Source organism: Poecilia mexicana, unplaced genomic scaffold (assembly GCF_051168715.1).
Source record: "Poecilia mexicana isolate PSO_F unplaced genomic scaffold, ASM5116871v1 scaffold_4, whole genome shotgun sequence".
Taxonomy (NCBI): Eukaryota; Metazoa; Chordata; class Actinopteri; order Cyprinodontiformes; family Poeciliidae; genus Poecilia; species Poecilia mexicana.
Window position 1 is genome coordinate 1,429,214 of NW_028263373.1, and position 18,541 is coordinate 1,447,754.

The 18,541-nt window shown below is 37.0% G+C and overlaps 1 protein-coding gene across 1 annotated transcript; it reads right to left on the reverse strand.

The window, feature by feature from the left end:
* Nucleotides 1-877: 877 nt before the first annotated feature.
* LOC106932824 (prostaglandin E2 receptor EP4 subtype-like) lies at nt 878-4,882 on the reverse strand. The gene is made up of 2 exons (XM_015011713.2): nt 3,900-4,882; nt 878-2,585 (listed from the first exon to the last, which is right to left on the reverse strand). Exons 1-2 carry the CDS (start codon nt 4,746-4,748, stop codon nt 2,256-2,258), a joined length of 1,179 nt encoding a protein of 392 aa, XP_014867199.1. The 5' UTR covers nt 4,749-4,882; the 3' UTR covers nt 878-2,255.
* Nucleotides 4,883-18,541: the final 13,659 nt, after the last annotated feature.

Consider the following 18,541-nt stretch of genomic DNA (forward strand, 5'->3'; position numbering starts at 1 on the left):
TTAAGGAAATATTGACTTAAAACAAGCTCATATCTTGATGAAAGGTGACTTATAACTTAATTTTGTCTTATTTGAATGTAAGATTTAAACTAGGAAATAGACCAACCCGTGGTTTTATGAATTGTACTGTAAATGTTCATTATGTTTAGCAGTTTCCACACCTTTTTCAGCGATTTATAAATATGTCCCGTATAAGTTTTCCTTTAACCACAGATGAAGCGCAAACAACGCTGAACATGCGCTGATTTACTTTCAGCAGGAATATTTAATAACATCAGGCATCAGCAGCATGTTTGGGTCAGTGCGTCAGAAAATCCGCATGTTTCAAATGTGAGTAAAAGAAAATCCTTCCAACGCAGACATGGTTAAATACGAGGCAAAAAGATTTCTAATGCACCTTTAAACATGGGACGTAACAAAAAGAAAAGCAACACATTTTACAGCCAAACAGTGAATCGGCTTTGATTTAAAAACAAATTAAAAAATATATATATTTCTTGCGATTTGCTCTAATTCTTAGTTTATTTAAACTTATTCGACCTCCTCTAGTCTCTAATAAAAGTATTTTTCCCCAAGTTTTGTGCTTTTGCAGTGCTGAGCACATTTATGCTAATAGCGGAGCTAATCTTTAGCTTAACGCTTTTGCGTTTTTTGCTAATTTTGAAAACATTAAGCAGTAAACAAACTTCCCTTAAATTATTTTTAATGAAAAGATTACAAAGTGCAAATTTAATTGGCTTTTTTGTAAACTTTCAGCTGAATGAAGTTTGAAATCTGTTTTGAAGTTAATCAACTGTTAAGAATTATTAAGTTATTATTATTTTATGCTCTTATTTTGAAGTCTGTTTACACAGCAATTCCATTTCCGGTCCTCACATTTTATCTCTTTTTCGCACTAACTTTATTTAAATAAAGACACATAAGGCAGCCAAGTAAATGGAGAGCAGAGAACTAAATATAAAAGTACAGAACATCTTATAGCATTATTTACTATGTAAATTATGTTGTCAAAATTAAATTTGTGTAGCGCAGCTAGCTCTTTAGCTTTTTAGCACCACTGTTCCTCAGGTTCAAGAAACGTCATTTTTCAGATTTAATCTGACTCAAAGACATACACTTCAAACTCCATATGCATTTTGCATTAATTTTGCATTTTTATCTTTTGACTCTCAAAAGAGAAATACAAGGTTTGAATGAGACATTTAAGCAACTTCTTATGTGAAATATGTCGACATTCTGATAAAAAAGACCTTAATGCCCATAAACTGTTTACAACAAAACTATCTGTAGCATTAAGTCACACAACCAAACCAGTGACAGGTACAGAATACAGACTGTTATCTGCACCTGATTCAGAGTATTCTCCTGTTTTCAGCCAATAATTGATTAACGCCTTGCATTGCAAAAACACATAATCTTACCAAGAATTTTTAGTCTAATTTTTACTGCATATGCCTTAGTACACTTGAAATAAGACAAAACTAACTTACATGAAAGATATAGGAGCTTGTTTTAAGTTAATTCCTTCATTTTGATGAAAAAGGACTAGCTCCATTGGCAGATAAATTGGGGGAAAATGTCTTGCTATAAGTAAAATAATCTGCCAATGGAACTAGAACTTATTTTTAATCAATATTGAGTAATTATTAACCTACAACAAGCTGTCATTTCTTGTTGAAATGTTAGTTTTTTCAAATGTAGTAAGATATTTACACTAGAAACTGAAACAAAATTACTTGGAAATGTTTGTTTCTGCAGTAAACAAGCCTGGACATTATATTCACCCCGTTTGCTTTTTTAGACTTTGGCTCCTTTTATGCTGATGACAGTATTATACATTTTCTGCACATAATTTAAAAAACAACATTTTTTCCATGTTAAGTGGAATAATCTGCCTCTATAACTAGTACTTTTTCAATCAATATTAAGGAACTATTCATTTAAAACAAGCTCCCATTTCTTGCTGAAAAATTTGTTTTTTTTTCAAGTGCAGATATTTACAGTGAAAACTAGATAAAAAAAAAACTTGGTAAGATTTTTGCAGTGTAATGGGAACAAATGACCCAGATATTTTACAATAAAATTAGGTGTATAGCTTTAAGGCAGGCAACGCAAACAAAACACAGACAGGTACACAGTAAAGGCTCAGTTTTGTGCTCATGGTTCAGCTAATAAATAATATCTGCTAGTCCTGTTGCCATGGGGATTTGTGCAGTTTCTCTCTGCTTCCCTGCAGCAAACGTCATCGGTGAATTTCAAGTCTGGCACAGGAAGTCTGAGCTGAACGCCGGGAACCGGACGGAGGCGGGCAGCTGTGTGATGATGTTGGCGTTGCACATCAGCTGAGCAAACACGTGGTTCTCCTTGGTGATTTCGGGGTACAGCGGCGGGTCGCTGTGAGGCGACGGCGGGGAGGCGCTGACCGGGCTGTCGCACCGCCCGGACCGGCTGAGCAGACGGCGGAACAGGGAGCGCCGCAGCAGGATGTAGATCCAGGGATCCAGGATGGGATTCAGGGAGGCGATCCGGATCGCCCGCAGGTCCGCCTTCTGGTCGCTCTGGAAACGGTTGGCGAAAATACGGATCTGAAACGCAGGAACAGATTGGTGAGGAGTTGAATCACGCCCAGCTTAAAAATGCTTTATTAATCCCAAAGTGAAATTAAATGTTGTAAGTCAATAATTCAAAGAGAGTAAAGATCTCCTGTAGCAGTCTGTATCACAGCGAATCTGAAGAAGTCTCTGACTGAAGACACTGTTTTGCCAAAACACCCAGTCAGTCTCATGAAGAGGATGTTGTCCATAATTTTCTTGTTTTTATAAAGAAATCATCATCACAGTCATAAATAAATGCATAATTTTACGTTTTTTTTTAATCATGTAAAATATCTACAGCAGTTTGCGGATAGCTTTAAGGGGAGAAAGCTTTATAGTCAGAATTCTGATGTTTCTAGAAAAAAACTTGGAAATTTCTGAGTTTGAAAAGTCAAAACTTTTCACCTTTTGAAACTCTTCTAGAAAATTCATGATATTATTCTCAAATTAGATTTTTTTTTCTCGCAAATTTCAAACTTTTGGAGCACAGAATTGTATTGTTTTTTGAATAAAATTTTAGATTAAAACTCAAAATTTCTGTCTCATAAATTTTTCACTTTTCAAGTTTTGCATAACTTTTCTGCAAATGTTCGACTTTTAAAGCTCAGAAGTATTAAAAAAAATGTCTAGAAAATGTCTAGGAAAAAATTTCTAAAATTTTCTATTAGGAAAAAATATCTAAGAAATTTTTATGTTAATCTCAAAACTTTTGTAGAAAGAAACCTGGACATTTCTGTGTTTGAAAAGGAAAAATTTTGGTAGAAAAAGAAATGGATGTTTTGAAATTAATCTTAGACATTTTCTAGAAAAACCTTTGAATTACTTTTTGTTTCAAAAGTCTAAACGTTTTTGCATTTTGAAACTCACAAATTTCCAAGTTTTTTCTACAAAATTTCTCTAAAAAACTTGAACCCACACACCACCAAGTTACATTTTTTTCACAAACTTCTGACATTTGAAACTAAAATTTCAAAGTTTTATCCAGAAAATCTTTGAGATTAATCTAAAAATTTCAGATTTTTTATTGCAAATTTACAAGTCCTTGATGCTGGAAATGTACTTTTTTTCTAGAAAATTTCAGATCTCAGCATTTCTGAAATGGACTCATTTTTTCTATAATGACCCCGATACGTCATTGTCAGTTTGTTTTGGTTTGTTGTGACAAACAAACGGCGGTGACTGCAAGCAGTCTGATTTTTGTTCCGCTCTTGGATTATTTGATCCAAACGTGGTTCAGTCTGAGGTCGTTTAATTAATAAAAGTCAGATCCAGTGCGATCCATTTGCTGTTTCCTGGTCTACTCACCACTAACGGGGCCGAACAGGCCAGAACCACCGCGGAGGTCATCACCAGCACCGTCATCATCTGCGTCTCCGCGGCCGAGGACAGCGCCCTCCACCTCTGCCTGACGCTGGCTCTGGTTGCGGGCCGGTGCGCGGTTCTGCGGCGCATCAGCAGCAGCGTCCCGCACACCGCCAGGTTCAGCACGATGGTTCCGAGGATCAACATCAGGCTCACGACCCCGTACAGCACGGAGTACGTGGCGGCCAGGGGCTCCGAGGTCTTCCAGTCAATGAAGCACCAGGTGCCGGACGGCTGCAGCTCGCTCCTGGACACCCCCATCATGGGGAGGCAGCAGAACAAAATATGGCTGATGTAGATGAAGAGCAGGAACTTCTGGGCCGAGCGGCGGTTCACCCCCCAGCGCTGGTACCGGTAGGGCCAGCAGATGGCCAGGTACCGCTCCGCCGCCATGGCGCCGATGATGCTGAGTCCAGTCAGGCCGAAAAACAGCAGCAGGAAGGAGTCAAACTCGCAGACTTTGGGGTCCAGCAGCACCTGGTGGCCCAGGTAGTTGGCGATGGTGAACGGGCTGGCCATGCAGGTGCCCAGCAGGTCCGTCACCGCCAGGCCGCGCACCAGCGAGAAGAAAGCGGACGACTTCTTCTCCTGCCGGGACACGGAGAGCACCAGGATGGCGATCAGATTCCCGATGGCTCCGCCGGCGAACATGAAGATCGGCAGCGCGATTTCAGTCGAGTTGCCTGACCGCTGCTGGCGCAGCGACTCGTTGACGGGCGCGGACCCGTGCGTAAAGTTCGGAGTCTCCATAACCAAAAAGGGCCAGAAGCTGCCGGGGATCTGGGAGCGCATTTCCTCTTTTCCTCCCGGAGGATGAAGCTCTGCGGAGTCCGAGCCGCTCTGCTGTCCAGTAATCCGCAAAGGGAGCGCTAATATCGGGGCTGAGACAGCGGGATGTCCCGGATGTTGGGGTTACGCCAACCAACAGCCTGACGCGCATGATGGATGGGAAAAGTCTTTCCGCTCCAACTTTCATCACGGACGTGTGGTATTTAGAGTCGGGGTTTTCTGACAGACGCAATATTTCTCTATTCACACAGAAGGAAATTTAGAGGAACTTTAATCTGGGTCAAAGACCTGCAGCCCTTTCTACCCAGAGAGGAATTTTTACCCTCAGCCCAGGAGAATAAAACTCATTTAGGTTGTTTCACAGCCTAAATGTTGTGAAGACATTAGACTATCAGGTCCAGATGATCTGAAGGTGTGACAGAAAAACATCTCAAAATGTGAGTTTTGTCTAGCAAATTTTTGACTTTTGAAACTGAAATTTCCCCCGAAAAACTTCAAGATAATTTCTAAGATTAATTTCAAGATTTTCTAGAAAAACCTTGAAATGACATTGTTTCAAAAGTTGAATTTCCATGTTGTTTTCTGGAAAATTAAAACCTGTTTAATCCCAATTTTTTCCCAACAAATTAACTGCAGGCTTTTCAATCCTTGGACCTCCCTAACAAATGATATTTATGAATTATTAAATTTTATGTTGGTTATGTTAGTGAAAATGTAGGTTTTATTCTCAGCAACAGTTGTTGCCTGTGGGATTAAACAGGTCTCTAAATTTCATATTTTTTCTGAAAATTTTTGACTTTTGAAACTAAAAAAATGACCATGTGTTTTATTTAGAACATTTCTGAGATTAATTTCAATATTTCTGTTTTTTCTCCCCTTTTTGTATTGTTTTCCACGATGACCCCATCTGAACCTTCTCGTGTTCAAGTTTGGATGTTTTCATGCTACTTCTTTTCTCTCCAGTTCCTTCTAAAGAATCATCCTGGAAGTTTAATCGATATAAACATTTCTCTTCATGCTTCTTCTTGTGTTTGGTGTTTCCAAAACGCAGAACAAAGCGCTCAGATTTGAAAAGTTCCTGACTGTAAACGGTCGTCAGGAACATCAGGGGATCTGCGGCGAGGACATTCGGGACGTCAGCATGTTCAGGTTCTGGTACCGTCAGACATTCATTACAGCTGGACTTGTGTTTACACTGAGCAGCAGCGGAGAGGGGATCTCTGTCTGCAGCCGACCTTAAAAGACAAAGCAAAACACCAGAGTGATGCCAGGGCTGGGAAACTCCAAACTGACTGGAATATTGTTCTGTTCGCTATGAATCATGGGAGTTTATAGCTCTCTTTAATGGCTGAAGGTAGCCTGTGTTTCTGAAGTCCATTATCTGTGCCTGCGGTGTGACTAACCAGCCGAGAATAACATCTTGGCCTGTCCCTAAAAGTAAATTAGTAAAATATGTTCCTGGCTGTAAACATGTCTGAAGGAACCAAAACACCAAGTACAGATGTTTCGTTTGGGTCTTGTTGTTTATGGCAAAAATATACAGAAATAAGTGGCCACCTGGGTTTAGCTAAGCGAGTAGGTATGGGGGCCGTTTGTAACGCCACACTGTAAGAAACTAACAGCAACAATTAGGTTTATTTAGGCTGGCACAGAGAAATAAAATATGGGGGTTCATTTTCAGACATATTTTCACGTACATTTATAAATATCAGAGTTTCAAACTAAATATTTAACTCACAGCTAAATATTTAGTTTACAAACTAAATATTACAAGCTAAATACTTAGTTTAAAAGCAAAATATCTAGCTCTGAATTTAATATTTATCTATGAAATTAAACATTTTGTAAGGAACTAAATATTTAGTTTGTAAATTGTATATTTAGTTCCCAACTAAATGTTTAAGTCTGTTTAATATTTAGTAAGGAAAATAAAGCTTTCATTTGGAACCAAATATTTAGTTTGAAAACAAAACTGAATAGTTTGATAACTAAATATTCAGTTCAGACTTAAACATTTTGTTTGTTAGTTTTCAAACTAAATATTTGGCTCCAAAGTAAAGGCTTAGTTTGCAGACTGAATATTTAGTTCCCAACTGACTAAGTTTGATGTAAATATTTCATTTTCAAACTAGATATTTGGGTCCAAAATTAATATTTAATTTGGAACTAAATATTTAGTTTGCCAACTAAATATTTACTTAAAAACTAAATGTTAAACTTTGAGCTAAATATCTAGCTCTATACTAAATATTTTTTTAAATAATTTGTGGCTAAATATTTAATTTGGATCTCAATATTTACCTGACTAACTAAATATTTAATTTGAAAACTATATGTAAAGTAAGTATGTAGTTTGTGACTTAAATGTTTAGAATAATAATATTTATAAATGTATGAGCAACATGGTGAAAATATGGCTAAAGGATGAAAACTCACATGACTTTATAAAGAGCACCCCATAAATAAGTGCGATCCCCCACTGGGATAATTAGTGCTTTAACTAATGAGTAGCTTCTAATTTTTTAAGGTTTCTTAGTTTTTTATATTATTTTAAAGACAGAATGAGGAGAAAGGAGTTTTCAGTGTTTGAGTTGTCTGGGGGATTTGAGAGAGAGAGGAGGAAAAACTGAACTAATGAACTCTTCTGTTTCCTGGAAGTGAGTCAAGAAAATCTCTCTTGGGTCTTGAAATGAGAAGGAAGGAATCCAGAGTGACACGGAGGTTATGTAAAACAGAACCAGAAGAAAGGCAGGAAGGCATTTATTTGAACAATTTAGAAGAATTTGTGAATTTAAGCAGCTCGAAATAATAATCAACCAAAGTACTTTTATGCAAATGTGCTTTTTCTCACTGAGATTAAGTGTCTGTACTTGCATGTAAATCGGATAAAAACTAAATCTGGATCAAACTGAATGTCTAACTGGAGCTGAAATTAGCCTATTTGTCTTGAGATTCCTTGAGAATTGGCGCTTTATAAACAGAAGTGCATTAAATAAAGATGTGAAGCAGATCAACAATGAATACCAAGGAAATATGAAGTCTTAAAGTATGATGGGGGGGAAAAATCCCCACATCAAGCAAGAAGAGGTGCAGAAAATAAAATCAATTCCTGGCCTGGGAATACTGTTTTGATATATGGCATTGCACATATCCACTCGGCCACCGTATGATTTTAAATCATATTTGAATTTTTTTTGTTTTGTTTGGTTTTTTAGGAAAAACCAAGCTACTAAGCTAACCTAGTATATAATAATATAATAAGTAAATAAATAATAAACCAGAGTAATTTAAAGTAGGGAAACGTGGTTCTGATATGACGTCACACTTCCGTGAACTTTGAAAGGGACAACCGACTTGGCAGGCAGTCGCTATGGAGTTACTATGACAACAATAAACAAGCCACAAGCTAGCTTCCCCTTCGTTCATACGTAAAAACAATAAGTACGTCATCTATTACTAGATCACAATTTTTGAGAACTCTACCCACCTTTGTATAACACCAAGATAAATATCAGTGATATTTACCGTAGTAAGTACTGTAGTACTGTCGAGCTAGCAAAATTAGCATAGCTAATGTAGCTTTTATCTCCAAGCTAAGACGGACATGTAGCCTGCGTGTGTCGCTACATGTACCTACTGTGGAAGTCACCAGTACATTGTTATTCGGCTGAAGGGTTCGTAAGTCCTTTACAAATCCGTTGAAACAAAGATTGTATGTGTCCGTGGATTTCAGGCCGTGAAGTTCCTGTAATTTCTAAGAAATGTTATCTTGATGTCAGCTGTGACTGGCTTACCGCATTTCGGAAAACAACATTTGACTCCAGTTTCTGTGGAAGCTGAAACTTTAATTAAATCCTAGGGTTTACAAATCAAGTTGGATCAGTACCAATGTGGGGTTGTGAAGTCGTTAAAGTGATTTACAAGACGTCTGACCTCTCATTGCTTAAGAAAAATTGTAAATCCTTCTTTACTAACCCTGCAAATTTAGAAATGTATAGTCAAAATTAATCTACATTGAAAGCAAAATGAAATCAAAGTGATTTTTTGTCTTTGTGTGAACAAGCAGACTCTGATTCTTTATAATGTTTTTAGACAGATTTTAGTACTTTTTCCAACTGTGAATAAGAAAAAATCTCCCACAGGCACCTCTAAAACACAAGTGTGTCAAACTTACTTTAATTTTCTATATACAAGTTATGGTTATGTGTCAAATAAACTCCTTTCATATTAAATCAAAGATCATTGCTAAATATGTAACTAACTCCTTTCTATGTAAGAATAAGAAATAAGATTTGGATGAATAGCTTCTTGTTTTCTCACTGGTAATATTTACAGCTTTGGTTTTGGTGGACTGGCAAGTCTATGTGACTTTCTGTGGAACAGCTGAAACAGTATATCTGATGCCAAACACATTAGCTCACAACAACTCCAGATATAAAGGGTGAAGCAGCCATTATGGAAGCCGAATTGCTTCAAAGCATTACGTCATCATTTTCTGACAGTTTCACCAGCTAAATGCGACTATGGCCAGTCATTACTCATCATGTAGCGGTTAACCAAAGCAGAATACTTCCCAAAGTGGGATCAAACTCTTCTACAGAAACCCCCGAAAACGTCCCATTGGAGTGTTGTGCGATAGAGTAAAAACATAATCTGATTTATGTGCTTATTAACATCAAAGTAATGCTGAATAATTAACTGTGTTGTGCAACAATGGCTTTGGTTTTGGTTTGGTTTTAAATAACAAATAGTCATAAGCAATTGTTAACTAAATTTGTCAGGGCCTCTGTGTGATTATCAGGAAATATAACCACATACTTTTTAGTCTCAGTTTTTGGTATATAAATGCCTCCATGGCGAGGTTTCATAATAAATAGCAACAGAAGAATAATTACATGCAGCACTGATGTTGTCAAAGAGCAAAAAAAAAAAAATACAAACTTCTCAACAAAACAGAAATGTATTAATATAAATTCAACTTCCAGTTAAAATACTTTGGTCAACAAACTCATTAAGCTAGAAACACTCAACTAAACTAAGTAAAAACAAAATAATAAAAAAGCTAACAAGTACAAGTGCAGCAGAAAAAAGGAACAAATAACTAGGGCTGTTGTAAACGAATATTTTAGTAATCGAGTAATCTATCGATTATTCTTACGATTAATCGAGTAATCGGATTAAAAAAATATATAAAATGAAATATTGGTAAATCTGGCATAATACCGGTGTTACTATCAGATATCAATATCAGTCCAATTTTTCATATTTGAGCATCCCTAACAGTTGCTTTTTTGTAGTTTAGAAAACTAACCTGTAACAATAATAGCTCACTTTCTAAGTTAACCAGAAGAAAAGTTATAGAAAAATCTGAAATTATATTGAATTTAATAACAAAGAGGCAGGCTCACAAATATGCTTATAAAAAATGTCTACAATCCAGCTTTTAGTTTATGTATTCATCTTCACTGAGTTTAATAGATTAATTAAACTCACCTTGCCACCTAACCTGTCACGCTTTGGGTTTGAAAATACGGGAAATGCCGCCTGGAGTGGGAGGAGAGGGCGAATGAACGAACGTAAGATGGGTGGAGGGGAGGAAATAGACCAGCGGACTGACGAACCGTTAGACCCATAGACATAATATAAGCATAGACGCCTCATGGACCGCTCCGGCGCAGGAAATACGGCGGCCATCTTGGAGCGGTATATCCTCCTACTTTGCTCAATCAAAACAGCAGAAGATGCCTCAGCACTGAGGGATATTGTTGTTCTGGTCGATGGATTATTGATGTGAGGGCTCCACAGACAACATTTCACAAGTAAGATGGACATATTATTGTGTATATATTGTGATTAGAATATTACTTTACTGTATTTATGTCCACCGGCGAGATACCAGCTAATATTAGCTACAGTGCTTGGTGTGATACGGGTTCAGCCCCGCTATGAAGGCTAACTGAGATTCCGTAAATCTAAAAAAATTAATTATTCTCTAACATTGACTTAGATTATCTGACACAAGAGCCTGTATTAGAAATGAAACAATATAACACATATTATAAAACTTATATTATGTGTTATAACATTCACCGGCAAAGTTTACACAGGTGGTAAAGACTATTATTTATATTCTTTCACTCTGTCAAAAGTAAGATACATCCTAAATCTAGCGTTTTTGTTTTGAAAGTTTCCTAAAGACACGATGTGAGGAAGAAGAGGGAGATATCTATAAAGAGAGACGGATTCACTGCAGCACGGATGAATCTCACATCGGATTTTGGACTCGTCGGCTGAAAAACATATATATACATATATATATAAATACATGTTTATATATATATAATTCAGTATTAATCATTATTTATTTGTGCCATTATTAATCTTTATTTATTAGTGTTTGTATAGTTATATAAAATATGTATTGATATTACTAAATAATTTATTAAATAAATTATGAACGGGTGTGTGCTTTGTAATTTGCTCTTCATACATCGATATCAGAATATTCCATTCCTATTCTATTGTTATAGCCACTAAGCATATTTAAATATGATGAACTATGTATTAAAAACATACTTAAAAAATACAATTGTTTATAAATGTTGCTTTGATAGATGTTTGAATATGGTTTCCAGTAACAAAAAGTGTGTTATGATCGATTAAATCCGCTGATACGTCATTGTGCTGCTAAACACATAAGGCTGAGTGGAGTGGTGTACCGCTCCAAGATGGCCGCCCTAAATCTCGTCAGCGACAATAGGCGAGAGCGGTCCATGAGGCGTCTATCCTTATATTATGTCTATGGTTAGACCGGGGGACGAACACGGGGGAAGCAATACGGGATATTTACGACACCTTCACTGGTCACACTCAGAAACTCATCTACCAGCCATGTACGATGCGCTCCGCCACCCGTTTCTTCAGACCGGGATATGAAATTTATTGTGCGGTTCGTCGGTAAAGCTACATTTACACGGTAAGCATCAGCTACTCAGCCGCCCGCCCTGTTCAGGCTATCCGCTCACCTCAGCGCTCTTCCCGCCGTTCGCTTTCAACCAGCAGCCCCGGAGGAGAAATGCTGCCGTACTCCAGGCATTCCCCCAGTCATTTTAAGGATGCTTATTGGTTCCCCAAAAACGATAAAAAGTCGGGCATTATCATCAATCAATAAAATCCCCACGGGCCAATCTTGAAGATTGGACTTTATGCCGCTGAGACTTAGCTTTTGTCAACAACTCAGAGGCGGAAGTGAGAGCTCCGCGCAACGCAAATGAAGTCCCGGCCGGAACACGGTGCGCTAACTAATAAAACATAAATTAACGAAGCTTCGAGGCAGGTAAATTTTCCTCGAGGAATTTTAGTAATCGAGGTGCTCGAATCATTCGAGGAATCGTTTCAGCCCTACAAATAACCAATAAAAATGATGCAATTATATCACAATCCAGTTTGAATATAAATGTTTGAAAACCAGGCTTGTCTGAAAGAATTTGGGATGAGGCCAAATTGGCTTTACACTAAAAACAACTGCAATGTGTTAAAAACAACCAGTTTACAATGGTAAGCAGAAACGAGGGTTAAAACATTATTTACTGTTTCAATTCATAATATTCTGAATTGGAAATCAATAACTTATCTTTGGACAAAAGATTGTTTGTGTGTGTGTGTGTGTGTGTGTGTGTGTGTGTGTGTGTGTGTGTGTGTGTGTGTGTGTGTTGTGTTAGTTGTGAGCACCATGGTGAGCGCAGTGGTAGATAGAATGTGGTCATAAATTACCAAAAATATTTATATACTCACAAGATGGCGAACGAACGGCAGACTTAGTGACGTCACATCCTGAATTAGCGGCTCAAGTTGTCAGCAAAGGAAACTAGTAGCACTACGGCGCTGTTTTAGCAGCCCCTTTAGATCTCACCTGTTCTTTTAAGCAGCATATACACTAATATTAATTGTTTATGAGAACCAGAGGTTTGCTATAACTGGTCAGAAACGGAAAAGGTACGTTGGAAACACACGGAATCAAAAATGGCTACTTTAGCTTTAGCTTTAGCGGCGCATTTAGTTTTTACCAATGGCATACACAATTTAGCATGTTTTAAAGACTATTTGACTATATTTTATACAATTTAGTGAGAGGAAAGAAAGCAAATAAGAGTAAATGAGAATCCATGATGTCACATGATCACAAATGCAGTGCATTCTGGGATTCAGAGTTTTTCTTTTTTTTTTGTTTACTAGTCTGTTCTCTTTACACAGTGCAGTCCGTCATGATGTTGCGTGGTGTTACTGTTGTAATTTATTATTTCACTGTCTAAGCAGCGTCAGCTGTTTGTGTCTTTGTGCCAACAGTAAATCTAACTGATTACCAGACTCTCAGTGTAAGTCAGCTCCCAAACAGCTGGATTCAGATACTGTTACTGACACCTGGACTGTACATCACTGGATATTTATTATTGTAAGACCTTGCCACTAATATGCGTAGATAAATTTTGATATGATTATAAACTTTGATGCGACTGTGTTGCAGAGGAACTCTATGAACTCAAACACAAGAGTTGCAAATGATAACCTTATACAGCAGTTCCTGTGTTTCTGAGACCTGAACATGTCATTATACTGACCTTAAGATTCTTATTAAGGACACACATCAGTGCATTTCAATTATTTAGCTATCTCAGATGCTAAATAATTACATCCATATGCTTTTAAGCTAGCGTCTTAACTAAATCAGTTAACACCTAAACGCTAAAGGTTGATTTATACAATATGATTCAAGTTATGTTATACTCAGGCTAAGCAGAGCAGCAGCCTGTCTGCAGTGTTTTAGGACTCTAAATGCCTTTGTACAGTAAAATAGAAAACATTCTAAAAATGCAAGGCATTTTATTTTGTGTTGATGCTAATTAAGAAACAAAGAAATAATCAAGACAGTTGTTATTCAGGATCTTTTCCTCTCCAGCTCAGCGGTGCATTTCCTAATATAGATCTGTAAACACACAGAGGTTCTGCCAAGCTGGGAGGACTGAACTTCTTCTTCTTCTGCTCTATATGAGTCTGTCTCTCCAAACAGAGCAAATTACATAATTTAATTATAATAATGAATATTCTTTAGTCATTTGTATATATTATGTAGAGAAACCTCTCTATAGCAGTTAAACTTGGATTGTTTAATTTACTTAATATTTTCTGCTTAAAAATAATAAATTTCTCCCCCAGCTTGACGTTTTAGTAGATTCCTTATGTAGAACAGCAGTCAGTTAAAAAAGCTGCTGAAATGTTTTGATCTTTGACGTCTTACTGTGAAAAAACGAACTGTAGAAAGTTGGAAAGCAGCCTTCATGGATGAGTCTAAACCAGCCTGGGTATAGCTACTGGTGGAATTTAATTTACATTTTTAAGCAAGTTAATTGCAGGATCAGTAATTAATAAATCACTTTTTAATTTAAGACAATATATCAACAAAATAAGCAACATTTTTAATTCAAAAATGCTTTTTGCTTCTACAATGTTGATGTGTGTCAGATATACGGGTGTACCAGAAACGCGCAAATACAAAGATTCCAGCCTGAACCTTTTATAAAGCAATTGTAAAAATTACCTAATGGGTCAACATCTATGTAATTAATTAGTCAAAATTAACGTGTTAAAGTCCCAGCCATAGATATAACAGATGTGTCAAAGACAGGGAAAACAGGTGTGCGACTGAAATCCATTGTCTGGATGGTTAAGTTAAACATTTAGTCTGAAAATCATCGCCAACTGACAGTTAGCCAGTCTACATTTTTCACCATTGTCGGACCTGCTGGCAGACGTTTTACCACGCGCCTGCAATGTGAAGCTCACCAGTCTGGCTTTCATGTTGCTCTTTATCTGCTGGGGTCTCCTGTTGTTGTATAAATGTGGATGAGCTGACACGCATGACGTTTTACTTTACTTTAGGGAGCAATTAGAGAAGCACTGGTTGTTTATTTTTGAACAGATCTCACATGACGTTTGGCCATTAGTTTACATCTGACAGGTCTCTGGACACAACCCAAAAATAACACTTTAGTCATGCATTCTCCTTCATACCCAGAATTTTCACATATTGTTCCAATGATGCAAATAATCTAAAGAAATGAGACATTAACTATGAGCTAAGTTGTGTAATGTTTTGCGCAGGGAGTCAGATAACTGACGATAAAATGATCTGCAGCTCTTTAACAACAGGGCCATCTGTCCTGTGAGAGATTAGCTCCTTAATGCATGTTTTTATTCCTGAATATTGTTGTCACTGCTGGGAAATCTAACTCTTACCGCCACCCTTCACTGTTCTTGTTAAAAGGAAATTTAAAACCTCGTGAACGCTGAGATGACAGCAATGCCTGACCTCCTTCTGACCGCCTTTTAAATCTTTTAAATTAAATCTCCTGTTTAATTTCCCCGAGATACTAAAGTCTCTGCTGCTCCACCAAATCTGCTGCCCTGACCTGATATTCTGTTTTTTGTGTATTATTTTAGCTTTATTAGATTCCCTCTAATTTTAAAGAGATTTGAGGAAAGCTGCCCCTAATCTGAGATGAAACGCTTCCTGTTTCAACAAGTGAGCCGCACTGCTTGAGAACATTTTTCCTGCAAACAGAAAGCTCTCTGCTGCGCTAAACTCCATGTCACAAGAGACTGGTATGCAAATATTTATTGGTAAAAGTGCATTGCTTGCGCATTGCAGCCTTTCAGACGAAAAACGGTGCGAGCAAAATGAGGAGTCATGTTTCCTCCATTAAAAACTGTGATTAGAGGTAAATAGACTTAATATTTGCTGGTTTTTAAATTTTGTTATTGAAGGAAACAGAAAAAAAACATGAAATATATCAGAATAAATACTGACTGTAAAGAATCAGTCACTTCTAAGGCCACAGGTGTGTAAATCAGAGTCAGACTCAGCTTTATTGGCCAGGATTGTGTTCACAACCAAAACTATTAATTTCTTTTTAAATACATTAGAGCAGGGGTGTCCAAAGTGTGGCCGGGGCCCATTAGTGGCCCTTGAAATGATTTTGTTTCAAGGGCCACAATCATTTCAAGTTAAGACGGATAAAAATTTGGCAAACAAAACTGCTGCCCCAAATTTATTTGAAATTGGCTGGTTTTATTTTAAGAAGGCAACAGTCTGAAGCCCATTTTATGGTTTGGATAACTGAAAAAAAAAGTAAAAAAATCACAAACTAATTTTTGCATTTTTAGCCAGGAAAACAGTTTGGACACCACTGCTTTAGTGGGAATAAAATAAGGATATATGTGCAGCCATTTAAAAGAAAAATAAAGGAAGAATGACAGTTGTGACAGCACAAAAAACGTTTTTGATGTCGATCTGAAGGTTAAAGTCTGAACAGTTTGTGTCCAGGATGTGTGGGGTCTGCAGAGGAGTTCAAGGTGTTATGTGATTTTAAACCGTTTGGATTGAGAACAAAATATGATTTAAGTTCATATATCTGTGAAAGAATCACGCACAAATACAATGGACGATATAATGTATTTAACTTTATCATTAATTCTGTTTTAATGCAACAACTTAGAACTTAAATGTTTATCTGTAACCTGGGAGATACAGAAATTTCACAAGCTGTGAAAATTAGTTAAATTTATTGAGTACCATATTTGTATTCACTGAATTTCAGTGCAGCTCAGAGAAAAAGGGAAGCGGCTGTAATTTTGTCACAGAATGGCTCATCAAATTCAGAGAAAACCAGTGAGGAAGATGTTTTAAAATTTGTTACATAACTTATTACAAATATCCTAAAAGTGGAGTTTTTTATGAGGGGGCATTACAAACTCAAAATTGAAAAATAATAGTTCCTATTAAAAAAAAACATGAAAATCTGTTATTTTAGCTTGGATACACCATGAAATGATGAAGAAATAATTTTCAAATGCGTATGTGTCCGACTATTTAACGGTTAAGCTAGCAGATGACAAGAATCTAATCAAACATAAAACAAAAACAGTTAAATTCAGACAACAGAGGTTTAGATTTGATTTTTTTCATTAGCCTGAAGAACAAACCCTCTCAGTTTTTCATTAATTACCGTCTTCCTCATTGTGAGTCACGGTGCTTGGCCTGCGAACGCCGTCGTATCATTTCCCTTCTGAATTTCGGAGATTCATCCTTTCTGAGAAAATACGGCTGCTGCTGCCTTCTGGATGCTATCAGGATCTACTTGACCTGGTCTTCTCCATTAGTTTCAGCATAATAGCAACACTATAGTTTACTAAAACAAAATGTTTTGGAGTGAAACCAGACTTCCTTCTGGATTTCCCACAGGAACTTTGACCGTAGAGTAGCAGCAGACCAAATGTCCTGATTGTTTCTGACAGGAATGGAGGAGATTGATGACTTTGACATATTTGGATTTTAGAATAACACAAGGGTCAAATGTAAATATATGGTTGATTGTCTCAGAGGCATAGAGGGTCATAATTACATGGTTTTGAAGGTTGTTGGATGTCAGATAACCAGGATGAGGCCTGTTGACTTCTCATTATGATGGACTGCAGCTGCTGGAGTTTCTTTGCCAACATAAAGAGACTTAATGGTATTTGATTGGAGTTTCTGGATAAAACAATGGGAAAATCAAAGAGAAGTGTAGATGTACACAAGTTTGGAAAGTCTTTAGGGTTTTTTCTAAGCAACCAAACAGCATCAGCACAAACAATTACTCATCTGTACAAGTTATTCAGATGTGTCACAACTTTACTGTCTGGAAGACGACCCAAACAATGAAACTCATTTGGATGTTCAGAAACAACCTGAAAACTGGGACTTCCAAGCTAAAAACCTGGTGTAGCGGCATGTGTGGGTAAGAAAAATGTCTTCATCAAAAATGGTTTTTGTGCTCAGAAAATCAGCTGCTGAGCTGTTTGGCCTCAACAAATTAACAAATTAACACTTATTGAGAAGGCGAACTTCATCAGATGACTCGAACCAGAAGACCGGAGCAATTTGGCAGTTTTAAAAACCTCCCAACATTCGAAGGGCACTGCGTCGTTACCTAGCAACCACAGCAGAGTTACCTAGCAACCCAAGCCGAGCTCCAGCTCGTTTAATCACCTGGTGTAAGACAAGCGTTATTGTTGACTTACCATCCAGAAACTACTTGCTGCATGGATCATACAACCAGTGTTTAAACGGATTTGTAATGAACTCATCCTGTGACAAACGCGGTTCTGGTCACTAAATGAGTATCATACAGGTAGGCTACATGTCCGTCTTAGCTAGCAGATAAAAGCTACATTAGCTAAGCTAACTTTGCTAGTTCAGCAGAAAGTACTACAGTAAATATCACTAGTATTATACAGAGGTGGGTAGAGTACTCAAAAGTTGGGGGTGAGTAACAGTTGTAATGTGCTTCTATTGGTTATAAGCAGATTTGGGTAGCAACTAGTTACATTTACTCAGTTACATTTACTTGAGTAGCTTTTTGGGAATTAAAGTACTTTTAGGGGTATTTTTACTACGCTGTACTTTTCACTTTTACTTGAGTAATTTCATTATGAAGTATCTCTACTCTTATTTGAGTAAAATTTCTGGAATATTTACCCACTGAATGAAAAAACAAACACATTTTAACTAAAAATTCACCAAACACAGACACACACATTTTATTTTGCCTGATTTTGTTATTTTTTGTTTCTTATATGAATTATTATCATTTTGGTTCTTAAAATAACAAAATTTCCTTTTAATTTTATATTTCGGTCCTTCTGATGTAATTTTTAAGCATTAAATGATTGATAATTTGACCAGTTACTCAGTACTAGAG

Excerpts from the sequence above, each read along its gene's own strand:
- LOC106932824 (XM_015011713.2), bottom strand. The coding sequence starts at position 4,748 with ATGCGCTCCCAGATCCCCGGCAGCTTCTGGCCCTTTTTGGTTATGGAG. Across the intron at positions 2,586-3,899 it reads CCTGTTCGGCCCCGTTAGTG|ATCCGTATTTTCGCCAACCG; the intron begins GTGAGTAGACCA and ends CCTGCGTTTCAG.